The 14,062-nt window shown below is 35.8% G+C and overlaps 1 protein-coding gene across 3 annotated transcripts in view; it reads right to left on the reverse strand.

The window, feature by feature from the left end:
• Positions 1 to 2,171: 2,171 nt before the first annotated feature.
• Positions 2,172 to 14,062, reverse strand: part of LOC307126351 (GTPase IMAP family member 9-like) — a 584,370-nt gene continuing 572,479 nt past the window's right edge. Inside the window, exons 1-3 of one of the 3 annotated variants that reach the window (XM_079816815.1) lie at positions 6,807 to 6,895; positions 5,186 to 5,518; positions 2,172 to 3,469 (exon numbers count right to left, since the gene is read on the reverse strand). In XM_079816815.1, coding sequence (XP_079672941.1) covers positions 2,577 to 3,458 — 882 coding nt within the window. In that variant the 5' untranslated portion in view covers positions 3,459 to 3,469; positions 5,186 to 5,518; positions 6,807 to 6,895 and the 3' untranslated portion in view covers positions 2,172 to 2,576. Of the gene's footprint in view, positions 3,470 to 5,185; positions 5,519 to 6,806; positions 6,896 to 14,062 lie in introns of those variants that run through there. The other 2 variants (XM_079816816.1, XM_079816814.1) reach the window with 2 other exon arrangements.

Genomic DNA, 14,062 nt, shown 5'->3' on the forward strand with positions numbered 1-14,062 from the left:
TTAAAACTAAAGAGGTGATTTTCTCTGTCTTTTGTTGTTTGATTAATATTAAGAGCACAAATGTTAGCAGGTTAATGGACTGCTGTCGCTTTAAGACCGAATGCTGACCGAAAATGACAATAGATATTAGTCATAGTTTTTGTCATTCAAAGCTGGTTTTGATTTAGTTGTCATCTGTGAAAAATGTTGTTGATAAAAATATTGACAACGAAATTAACATAGCAACAGATTGAAAAATAATTGGGCCAAAAAAAGGCAAGTGAATAAAACCGTGTCTTTAGTCTTGCAAACTATACCACCCCTGCCAGGGACGTGCACAGACATTTTGAGGGGCAGTGGCCCAAACCAAAAAAAGGGGCACTGGGGTGGGGTGGCATAGGGGGCGAGGATTGGGTGCTTGTCCATACAAATTATCCATCTTACTCTTACTAGTCAGTCAAAACAGTTTAGATCTAAATTTGTGTCTATCGAAAATAGTGATATATGACATTGTATTATGTTGAATATCAAAGTTTTTGTGTCATTTGTTAATGAGGGATTTGTGGACACAATGTTTTTGGCTATGTGGAGTAAATGTTATAGCTTTTATTTTGAGGTAAAAAGATAAAATTAGACTCTTGGGGTTAGATGACCCAGCCATATTTGGCACAGAAGGCCCCAGGTGGCATGTTGTCACTGGTGTTATTGTTTTTAAACGTAATACTTATTGTAATTAATGGGGCTATTATTTAATATTTTCATGTACATTTCAGGCGTCTTCACTTTCATTAAAACATATAGTTTAATTGAGTGAATTCTATTAACAACATCATCCTCAATAAACCCGTCTCCAGCATGTTGCCCCCGGTCCCTCGAATATTCTGATCTATTATGACCTCCGAGCTGTAAAACTGCCAGAATAATAATAATCATACGCTGTTTGTTAATTGGCCAGAGGAGAACTGGCACCCCGACTGAGCCTGGTTTCTCCCAAGGTTTATTTTTCTCCATTAGGTCACCTAATGGGGTTTTGGTTTCCTTGCCACTGTTGCCTCTGGCTTGGCGTGCTCAGTTGGGGACATTCAATTTTTCAACTAAACATCGAAATACATCTAAATAATAAACTAAATTAACCATTTAAACTAAATTACTGATCAAATTATTGATCTAAAGCCCACACTGTCACTGTATGATACTTGAAATTTTTCCAGAATGGCTCTACAGCTGAATAAAATTATGCTGCATTATTTTCCTGTTTAACACTGTAAAGCTGCTTTGAAACAATCTACATTGTTAAAAGCGCTATATAAATAAAGTTGACTTGACTATTAAGACAAAATCTATTATGTTTTTTTTTTATAATGACATATCTTCAAGTAAAATATGGGCAATTAAAAACGTCAAAAAAAACAACGTAAATATTGATATGCTTGTACATAAGTCATAAAACAATTACCTTTCAGATAATTATCTTTTAATGGGATTCAGATTTTTCTGTTATCAGTTATTCAATTATTCTACTTAATTGTCAAAATAAAATTATAATTTGAATGTTTTTAGTATTTTACATTAATGACACTTTAAAATATAAATAAATAGTTATACAAATTATATCAAAAGTAATTTATACATTCTGTAACAGTTTATGGGCTATTATATGAAATTAGGCCTATATATATATATATTCTACAAAGTGTGCCATCGAAGTAATATTAAAAAAATCCTTGCTAATCCAAGCTTTATAATAACAGTGACTGTGCTCTGTTTTTGAAGTCCATAAAAGTGCATCTATCCATCATAAAAGTGCATCTATCCATCATATAACTGCTCCAGAGTCCCCGTCCATCCGTCTGCCCCTCCCTTTCCTCTTTTCCGATCTCCCTTACTCAGTCCCAACAAAAAAAATCCATCACGTGACCACGTGAACTGTGTTATGTTTGTTGTGTTTTTGCATGTATTTTATGCTTTGCAAATCTGCTTTTTTTTTCTGGAGAGCGTGTGGCGGTTAATAACACTTTTCGTTGCAGTGTACTTGTACATGTGTATGACAATAAACTTGAATCTAATCTAATCTTGAATCTAAGATAGTACTTCACTAGGTTGGTAAAGTGACATTAAATCAGTTAATGAAATATGTGTTTTATGGTGAACTTAAGTTAAATCTGTAAAATAGATGCATGAAATACTGATTTGAGTCCAAATTGTTTTATTATATTATAGAATATCACAATGACAATGTACATCTGGACAAACAAGACCAAGACTGAAATACTACAGAATGGATGTACAATGTCTTACAATTAATACACGATTCAAGTAATTTTGTACATCTGCTGACTGTAGTGTCCTCCTCTATTCTGCTCTATCATTGAGTGAATCTTTTGCAGTAGATCATTCACCTGCTCTCTGTTGTCTTTATTGAGTGCATTAATATATTGATCACCTCAAAGAGGTTTTCTATGGTCTCTTCTAACTGATCCACGAGCTGTCATTTGCTCAGAAAACATTGAGGAAAAATAAAGGATAAATGCACACTTCTGGCTATCTCTGTAATCAACTGCTCATTTTCCATCTGTGTGTCAAAGAATCCTGCAGTATCAACTACAGACACAGGTCTCATTTTGTTCTTCCCCCCCTTCCTCTATCTCTCTCCTCTCTTCTTCTTCTCTCATCTCTTCTTCCTCTCTCTGTCTCCTCTCTTTTTCCTCTCTCTGTCTCATATATTCTTCCTCTTCTTCCTCTCTCTGTCTATTTTCTTCTTCATCTCTCTGTCTCTGCTCTTCTTCCTCTTCTTCCTCTTCTTCCTCTTGTCTGAATCTCTGAGCATCTTCGTACATCTGATGACTGTAGTGTCCTCCTCCATTCTGCTCTATCATTGAGTCAATCTTCTGCAGTAGATCATTCACCTGCTCTCTGTTATTCTGAGCTTTATTGTTGAAGACGTGAAATCTGCCTCCACACTGCTGAACTAGACGTCTTAATCTACTGTTCCCCTGAATGAGTTTCTCTACGGTCTCTCCATCCAGCAGATCTCCATGAGTGAAGAGAATGATGGAGTATTTCAACACCTCCTGACCAAACAGTGTTTCAATCTGCTGAAGAATCTGCACCTCATGTTCAGTGAATTTCATATTCACAGGAAACACAATGAGAAAAGCGTGCGGTCCAGGACAGGATATATAAACACTTCTGGCTATCTCTGTCATTAACTCTTCCGGATTCATGTGTGTGTCGAAGAATCCAGGAGTATCAACTACAGACACAGATCTGCCTGAAACAGTGGCGTGAGCAACTGAACATTCACTGTTGACTGATCTCCTTCCCCTCTCAGATCTGAACTCTCTCCATCCCAGTATTGTGTTTCCAGCTGTACTCTTCCCAGCACCACTTTTACCCAGAAGAACAATCCGTCTGGAGACAGGAGCGGCTGGTTCATCATTTTTTGGTATTTTTTGCCTCAGTGGATTCTGCTTCATCATCTCTGCGCCTTCTATTGCAAAATGAAAAAAACAAAACAAAATAAAAAGCCATTACATTACCTCATACTACAACACTCACTCACTGCGATTAATTTTTATAAACTCTTCCCCCAACATTTAAAAAAAAAAAAGAATTTTCCATCTTTTCACAAAATATTCATGGCCCCCGGAATATTTTGTTAAATGAATATCTTAACAAAAAATATATATCAAAATAAAGATCAGAGCCTCAGCTTTAAAATGTTTTTTTTTTTTATCTAGCTCCATGCATTCCTTTGAACAAAAAGCTGAGAAATGTGTGCTATTAAGGTTATATCTGGATCAGATTCAGAGCGATTATCAAAACACAGATGTATATCGAGTCCATCAGCACTCCTTGGGCCCAGGATGATGTTTTTAGTAAATGTAATTTTCTAGTACAGAATTTAAATTTTTCTTACATACACAAACATATTAACTAATAATATTGCAGTTGTTACGTCCTTAGGGATGTTTGGAGTGTTTTTCATGTGCTTCTCTGTTAGGTTCCTTCTGTCTCTCTTGTACTTTCACTTTAACAGGCGACGTGCTGATTGGCTGTCCAATCATCCCGATGCTCAACACCTAGGGGATCGCTATTTAAAGGAACACGCTGACTTTTTGTGACTTTAGCTTGTTCACCGTATCCCCCAGAGTTAGATAAGTCCATACATACCATCCTCATCTAAGCAAAATAATCTTATTTCAAACAGAAAACAAGATTATTTTGCTTACCCCACTGGCAGATTATTTTGCTTATTTTAAGCAAAAACTCCCTTAATTTTTTTTTATTTTCCCCCAAAACAAGACAACAACTTTTGCTTGTCTAGTAAATGCTTCTCAATGTAATTTTTTTTTAGATATTTGGACTGAAAACAAGACAAAAATACTAAGTAAGAAAAGCATTTTTTGCAGTCAATAAGTGACAAAATTACACCAACGTTTTCCTATTTACATGTTGTGATGTGTATAATTACATCGTATTAATTTTCCGGCGCTGTGTAATATCATTGCACCACTGCACCCATGGTATGCCTCAAAGTTACTTGATTATTATGCAGGAATGAGAGTATATCTCATTGTTATCTGTTAGTGCTTTGTATTTTGTTGTGAGCATTATTATTATTATTATCATTATTATTTTATAATGTGCTACTTTCTGTAAAGGCTTAAGCATTTGAAATTAAATGTTCACTTAAAACAAAACTTAAATGAATAAGAAGTGTTGTAAATCTGTTTTGAATTAAATTGTTTTTCAAATAAAGGTTTCAGAGTCATTATCAGATTGTGTATGAATTTTTATTGTACTTAACCTGTAACTACATGGAACAAGAGTATAAAATGCCTATGTATTGGTACTCTATTATTACAAGTAGCTACGCAGTTAGGGGTGTCGCGATATACAGGTATTGGCGATAACCGTGATATTCAAAGCACGAAATATCGACTTGCTACGCAGTGTATGTTCTCTCTAAATTGCTCCCAAACGTAAGATTGTTGCCTATCATAATAGTAGAATAAGTACCCTTTAGTTTGAAAATACTTACAGTATTAATAATTTGTTAATGTAGATGTTCCCCTTAATTCCCCAAACCTTAAATATTGTTCCCTTATACCTACACGTATGTACTTTATATGTACAACATAATTACCAAAAGTTACATTTACATTTATGCATTTGGCAGATGCTTTTATCCAAAGCGACTTACATCCCTCCTTCGGATGAGACGTTAAACCGAGGTCCTGACTCTCGGTGGTCATTAAAAATCCCAGGATGTCCTTCGATAAAGAGTAGGGGTGTAACCCCGGCATCCTGGCCAAATTTGCCCATTGGCCCGGTCCATCATGGCCTCCTAATCATCCCCATATATATATATACGATTGGCTTCATCACTCCTCTCCTCTCCACCAATCAGCTGGTGTGTGGTGGCCGTTCTGCCGCAAAATGGCTGCCGTCGCATCATCAGGTGGAGGCTGCACATTGGTGGTGGTTGAGGAGATTCCCCCTTCTATGTAAAGCACTTTGAGTGCCTAGAAAAGCGCTATATAAATGTAACAAATTATTATTATTATTATTATTACATTGCATTCAAGGTACACATTTTGTCAGTTTTTGCTTTCCCTGGGACTCGAACCCATGACCTTGGGGTTGCTAGCGCCACACTCTACTGCAGGGTTATTCAAATCTTGCCCTGGAGGGCCAATGCGCTGCAGAGTTTAGCTCCAACCCTGATCAAACTCACCTACCTGTGATTTTCTAATGAACCTGAAGACATTGATTAGCATGTTCAGGTGTGTTTGATTAGGGTTGGAGCTAAACTCCAACACAGCGCATTGGCCCTCCAGGGCAAGATTTGAATAACCCTGCTCTACTGTGTGAGCATACTGGAATGCTGTTATGCTGTAAATTCATTTTACTTATGTAATACTATCAGGGGTGTAATCTAAAGCGTTACCTCCACCTCTGCTATTACAGCAAAGATAATTCAAAACTGGTTCTGCCTGATAGACTGGTCAGAAGAACAATGGGAACACTTTTCTCTTTTCAATACATCTTATTATGTCTTGTTTATTATGACACAACATTTTCACAAATGTTCAACTAAATATCCAAATAAATCAAATTAGTAAACTAAATTAACTATCTAAACAAAATTACCGATCTACCACATTCTCATTGTATGATAATTGAAATGAGTTGATGACGTCGCTGTTTTCTACGGAGCGGCTGTACAGCCGAATCAAATTATGTTGAATTATTTTCCTGTTTAACACTGTGAGCTTTGAAACAATCTGCATTGTAAAACGCGCTATATAAATAAAGTTGACTTGATTTGACTTGACTCTATTATATCAGTATTTCTGAATGAATGAGGTTTTTATACAAGAATACATGGAATAAAGGCAGAAACAAAGATATAGAATATTTTATCAGATATCCTAAAATATGTTTTATGCGCCAACATAAAATAAATAACTAAAATAAAACTCTTTGTATTTAAGATATAAAAAAAAACATGTTTAATAATCTAACTCAACCTGTATGGTTTGGTTACACCAACAGCTTTTACATGTTTAAGTGTTAGATCAGGAATAGCACCCTAAAGTAGCTACTATAACACTATACACGGCTATATATATATATATATATATATATATGTAATGCCCCCAGTGGCTTTCATTGTCAATTTAATCTAACAAACAAGCTATTTTACATTTTAAAACTGAAGTTTTTATCAAAAACAATGAAAAATAACTATGGGTTTGGTTTGATATAGAGTAGACAAAGGAGTAGACAAATAGAATATATTGAAAAATGTAAAAACTTACCCAAATTTTCTCACCGGACAATTTTTGGTGGTTAGCTGTACAGTATAAAATCTATGAGTAGTTACAAGGAAAAAGTACCTCAGAGGTGTGGTTGTTTTACAACCAGTTTTCATGAAGGTGGAGCTCCAGAAAGGTGAGGTGCTGGTATTTTGGTATGATGTGTTGGTATTTTTCCATCCAGAAACAAATGCAAAATGACATTGATGTCATCTGTTGCTTATGGTTCACATGAACAATACAGGACGAATTTCCTACACCCAACATAAACTCAATAACTGTTTCTATTTTAATGTTGTCAAATTTCAAGAATGCTCTGAAATAAAATAGCAAAGCATGCCAGGAACACAAAGACTGAATAATTGAGCTTTTAATTGATATAATAATTTAGCTGTTTGTTTGTTTACAGATTTACTGTCTAGTCAAGTGTATCATAATTTTTTTTCATAATATCTAAAAATGTTGGACTTCTTACATATTATTTATTTGTTTAAATTTCAACATTTCCTGTCCAGAATAGTTTAATATTTGCATATTATTTTAGAGCTGTCGACTCTGCTGTGTCATTCCCTCTCTTTCTCTTGTCTTTCCATATATATACACTCACCTAAAGGATTTTTAGGAACACCTGTTCAATTTATAATTAATGCAATTATCTAATCAACCAATCACATGGCAGTTGCTTCAATGCATTTAGGGGTGTGGTCCTGGTCAAGACAATCTCCTGAACTCCAAACTGAATGTCAGAATGGGAAAGAAAGGTGATTTAAGCAATTTTGAGCGTGGCATGGTTGTTGGTGCCAGACGGGCCGGTCTGAGTATTTCACAATCTGCTCAGTTACTGGGATTTTCACGCACAACCATTTCTAGGGTTTACAAAGAATGGTGTGAAAAGGGAAAAACATCCAGTATGCGGCAGTCCTGTGGGCGAAAATGCCTTGTTAATGTTAGAGGTCAGAGGAGAATGGGCCGACTGATTCAAGCTGATAGAAGAGCAACTTTGACTGAAATAACCACTCGTTACAACCGAGGTATGCAGCAAAGCATTTGTGAAGCCACAACACGCACAACCTTTAGGCGGATGGGCTACAACAGCAGAAGACCCCACCGGGTACCACTCATCTCCACTAGAGCCCGACCGATAAAGGATTTTTAAGGCCGATACCGATACAACTATTTGGTCACTTAAAAATCCGATATTCCGATATATCAGCCGATATATATTAAAAATAAATAAATAAAATAACAGAAACGCGTAAAAAACACTTAAACAGATTTCCCTTATACATTAGTTATAAGTAGTTATTCATGATCCCTCAGCCTCTCTAAAATAACATGATAATGCAGTTTAAAAATAAACTTGTTTTATTGTCACAACAGAACAGAGGAACATAAAAATATATTAAAGTTCTGATAAATAAAATGTATAAAAATACAAACTTAAGATATGAAACTTAAAGTCGTTTGGACGAAAACACAATAACAAAAACAAAAAATCTAAGTTACCAGTATTAATAGATGTGGTAAGCTTTATAAATATAACTTTGAGCAAGACTGGAAAAAAATATTCAGTTAAGTTCTAGAAGTTCTGATAAATAACAACAACAGCAAAATATAAACTATATACAGTATAAATATGAGCCACCTTATAATTACAATGTCAACTTGCTTATCCCTTTACATGCACTCTTTTAATTCTATCCATCAAGCTACAACAAACCATTTTCAATCATCATTTGCTGCCTGCCTTCTAAAATCTACTACTTATGATGATGCAGTAAATCCATTATTTGACTTGTTAATGCTGCGTCTGAACGAAGTCACGCACTTTCGTTCACTCTTCACGAGCCTAACTTATGATTTACAATGCAGGGACTGGAACTACAATTATACTAGTTATAAATACAGTAATCATTACTTTATTTAGGCAGAATAAGTTTGTTGTGATTTCCAAGGCGCATTAATGTTAACTTAGCGGTCTCCCACTGATAGCCATGGCATTAGCTAGCTTTGTGGTTAGCGTCTATGATAAGTTATAATTTAGAAATATGTATACTTTTTCAAAATAACGGGCAGGGGAGAGATGATATGTCTCATGCTGTCAAACTGTCAGACTATTAAAGAAATACATCTTATTCAGTCACATTGTCCGAGTTAAACTTAGTCAGTCAACTGTAACCTAGCGTAATTACCAGCTCTCTTGGCTTACATGTAACAGCAAAACTGGACTTGGCAGTTACAAATTGTCATGTTATTTGAGTTAAGAGAACTGATGGGGATGTTCTTTTAATTGTTATTCAATTCAAGCAATGTATGGCTCGTTGCCAACTTACATGCACTTCAAGGATGATGATCTGTGTTGTGAATGCAACGCTCACAGCGCTGAAGCTCAGCATGACTCTGCTGAATCAACTGGTGGTGTTGCCAGCCGGCACGTTGTAGAGCGCCCTCTGGTGGACAAACTATGAAACGCCAACACTCAATGTGTTTGAGCGGTGTTTCGTCCGTTTTTTTTTATATTTTTAAAAATATTCATTTATCGGCCATCATAAATGCCGATACCGATAGTTTGGAAAAAGCCTAATATCGGCCGATAATATCGGCCCGCCGATATATCGGTCGGGCTCTAATCTCCACTACAAATAGGAAAAAGAGAATACAATTTGCACGAGCTCACCAAAATTGGAAAAATGGGAAAATTGGTAAAATGTTGCCTGGTCTGATGAGTCTCGATTTCTGTTGAGACATTCAGATGGTAGAGTCAGAATTTGGCGTAAACAGAATGAGAACATGGATCCATCATGCCTTGTTACCACTGTGCAGGCTGGTGGTGGTGGTGTAATGGTGTGGGGGATGTTTTCTTGGCACACTTTAGGCCCCTTAGTGCCAATTGGGCATGGTTTAAATGCCACGGCCTACCTGAGCATTGTTTCTGACCATGTCCATCCCTTTATGACCACCATGTCCCCATCCTCTGATGGCTACTTCCAGCAGGATAATGCACCATGTCACAAAGCTCCAATCATTTCAAATTGGTTTCTTGAACATGACAATGAGTTCACTGTACTAAAATGGCCCCCACAGTCACCAGATCTCAACCCAATAGAGCATCTTCGTGCCCTGGATGTACATCCCACAAATCTCCATCAACTGCAAGATGCTATCCTATCAATATGGGCCAACATTTCTAAAGAATACTTTCAGCACCTTGTTGAATCAATGCCACGTAGAATTAAGGCAGTTCTGAAGGCGAAAGGGGGTCAAACACAGTATTAGTGTGTTCCTAATAATCCTTTAGGTGAGTGTATACATACACACATAATATATAAATATGCATTTTAATCTCGATCCAAACAAAGATAAACACATGTAGCATGAGCAGTTGTTTTTACAGAATTGTCTGACTTTAGCTTTGTGAAATTGTTAGATAAGACACCTGTACAAAACAAAAAAAGAATAAAATAAAAATGCTAATTCACTCTCTGACAGTGGTGCTTATGGAAAAGAAAAAAAAATTAAATAAATAAAATGTTAAAATGATTAAAATGTTAACATTAAAAAAACATTAAAATAGTTCCCGGTGTTGTTGTCTTTTAATATTGAAAAAAAAATTAGGCTGTGTTGTTGAGAGAGAAAGATAAAGAGAGCAAACAAATTGAGGGCATAATGAACTGAGAACAATATACTAAAATTGTCAACACAATGTAAAGAAATTGTCAACTTAAGCTTGGTATAAAATCCGCAAGAAAAATAAATTAGTTAGTTTTCTCGAGGTGGCAAGAACAAGAATAAAGTTCATTATGGCCTGGACATTCCATACTTCACGAGAAAAGCAGGTGCCGAACAGGTGTCGTTTCTCCGCATTAACCCCGCCCACTTAAAATTTCTGACCAATCACACAAGACAGACGAAACATTATTCAAAAAATATATTTTGCATTTCACAGAAAAAAGTAAGTAATACAGGTTTGGAACAACAATTATCCCTTTAATGTCTTTATTAAGAAATCATTGATGACTTTAACTTGCAGCATGAATATGCAAGTTTTATTAAAATAAATGCAAACAGTTAGAATGTGTCTGACAGTCAAAAATGTACTTACACAGCAAAAGATGCGGTGACCAGTGCCCGAGTGGCCTTTGGGTTTATTTAGCTGTGGTTGACACACAATCACAAAGGAGAAAAAGAGAGAAGACAACTGAATATTAGTCAAATATTGCATAAATCTATACAAATTAAAACTATTAACTTTTCAGGGGTTCTCAACTCTGGCCGTCGAAGTGCACCATCTTGCAGAATTGATGTCCAGACCTGATCAATCTCACCTGCTTGTGACTTTCTATTCACTGAATTCACTCGATTAGCTTGTTCAGGTGTGCTGGACCAGGGTTGGTGCTAAAATCTGCAGGACAGTGGTCCTCGAGGGCCAGAGCTGAGATATTATGTTCTGAGCATGACAATTCAGAGATCCAGACGGAGTACATTTACATGCACAACAATACTCAGAGATTAACCTGATTTAGACCATACTCTGATTAAGAAGCTAACATGTAAACAGCGATTTCTAATTACCTTAATCCGGTTAAAGTCACGACTCGAAGTAAACGCAAATCGAATTAAGACATGTGGAGTATGTCTATTTTAGTCGCATTATCAGAGAGCATTACAGACATGTACACACCTTTACTCCTACACGACGTTGACAGTTTGATTTTCTTTGCATTTTGTGACAGGACACACACACACACGCCAGGCACGCGCAGAGGGGAGGGGCTTTAAGGGCTTGAGCCCCTGCCCTTTTTAAAAATTAATCAAAAGTGCCCCTCAATCATCATCAATAATATTGTGGCCAATAAAACAGAATTTGAATTATAATTAATATAACAACGCGTACAAAACAGTAACAAAACGCTCAAATGTCGGAAAATTCCAGTTTATCTTTTGTGTATCTGTCAGTCTGAAATGTCATTGCCATGACGTGTTGCTATGGTGTGTGTCTTGCTTGACTGCTCATTCTGACACTGCCTCCTCTATATTTTTTTCTTTTTGTTGTAAATATTCTGCTCATTGTAAAACACAATACATTTTTTATCTGTAATCCCAGATTCATAATTTTCTGCTAACAACAGTGGTCGGGAACCTCTAGGCTCGCGAGTCATATGAGTCATTCAGTGAACGCCTGTGTCTCGATGGCAGGAAAAAACAATCATGATTTTGAAACCTTTTTCATCATTAATCAAAGCTATTATTCCAAATGTAGGCTGTCAAGAGGGGCAGTGTCTCTTCAAAAAAAAAAAAAACTGAAGAGACATATAATATTATATATAACATTACAAAAATAAAACGTTTTTATTTTTAATTTATATATATATATATATATATATATATATATATATATATATATATATATATATATATATATATATATATATATATCAGTAATTATTGACCTTATTCTGAATAAGACTATATTCTGATTAAGGTGTTCACATGAGTTGCTTTTGAGAATACTCTGTTTATGTTCCCATTTTACATGTTATAGAACATAGCTCAATTAATGGCACGTCATTACATCCGCATGCCACGCTATGCTGTCCGACGTCCAATCATAGAGCGTCTTTCACGGGCCTATTAAAATTCAATGGGCTCAGGCAACCGCTGTAATTTTACCTGTGGGTGTCGCTGTTGGAGATTGTTACTTTATAAAAACCAGTGATTTTTATACTTTTAATTGTAATTTTATATATATATTTTAAAAATATAAATGTAAAAATATAAAGAATTATGTTATAAATAACCACTGATGAATGCCAATGATAATAATTAACAAATCAGTGAATGATCAACCATTTGCTTTGTTTTATTGTGACAAATATGTTTATTTAATTTAATTTAAATATGATGTAATAAATACAGTAAAAAAATGAATCATGGACTTCATAGAAAGTTTTGAATTACAACATACAATTTATAGCATTATAATATTTAGTGTTATTTATGAATGTATTAATATATAAGTGCAGTGATTTATTGAAATCTAATGGCCTAATGGAGTTTAAACTATATGGTCCCTCTGACTTTATCAGTCTGTCTGGGAACAGCTGCAATGGAGAGTTCCCTCATGGTGGCCCCACAGTGGAAAACTACTGTGGGCCTTGCATGAGGTAACCCACTGAAGGCCTGTGTGGGTTTTCTGTGGGCAAGCCCACAGTGGGTTGCCCACAGTAAACCCTCATTGGGGCTCAAAAGTCCAAAACTGCAATGGGCCCCGCATGGGCTAACCCACTGGGGGCCCGTGTGGGTTTTCTGTGGGCAAGCCCACAGTGGGTTGCCCACACTAAACCCTCGTTGGGTCCCAAACGGGCAATCCAGTGGGTTGTCGACTTTACAACAACGTAAGAGCTAGAAAAGATAAATAAACAATTGTTGCAATTTGAAAATAATACACGTTCATATAAATGAAACAAAACATGAATACCTTGTACTCCTTTCCAACCAGGTGCAAAACAAAAACAAACAAAAAATACTACAAAATTAAAACAACAAACAGCATCTAAATGCTTAAATCCACTTAAAAGTGCCCTTAATAAACGCATTATCTCCGTGACCGCATGGCTCCGTATCTCCGTCTGTGTTTTTATCTTCCGTGTGCGAGCTCTCTCTGTGCGCGTCTGTGCGAGCAATCCGTTTGACTTTCGGCAAGACGCCTTTCATAATAAAAGTATCTATAGGTTAAATAACTTAAAGAGTGCAAAGTAACGTTCCAAAATATTATAAAACATAACTAATATTAAGAAAATATAGAATTACCATATATAATATAGGGATATATTAGAATATCAGAATAATATATTAAGCTCCAAAACTAATTAAAATAACTGAGGTTTATTTACACATTCATGTAACCCCCCTCCCCTCCCCAATACAATATTTATATTTTTCTTCCTATATTTCAAGCATCCCGAACGAACAGTGATCTTGCTGGGCCAATTTATACCTGGTCCACTTCATGTGTTTTTACAGATCAGATATCTATCTGATTTATCAGAACGATTCCATTTATTCCGGATAACATCCAATCTTCAATTCCCACGCTATATGCATTTTTAATGGAGTTCACGTCACCGAAATAAACAAATATGAGCTGCATTTTATTGATCAACAGCTAATTACAAAATCAAGGACCACAATAGGAGAGAGAATGGTGTAAGCACTGGTAAGATCACTTAGTTTCTTTACTTTTAATGATGATGATTGTA

Source organism: Gobio gobio (assembly GCF_949357685.1).
Source record: "Gobio gobio genome assembly, chromosome: 1".
Taxonomy (NCBI): Eukaryota; Metazoa; Chordata; class Actinopteri; order Cypriniformes; family Gobionidae; genus Gobio; species Gobio gobio.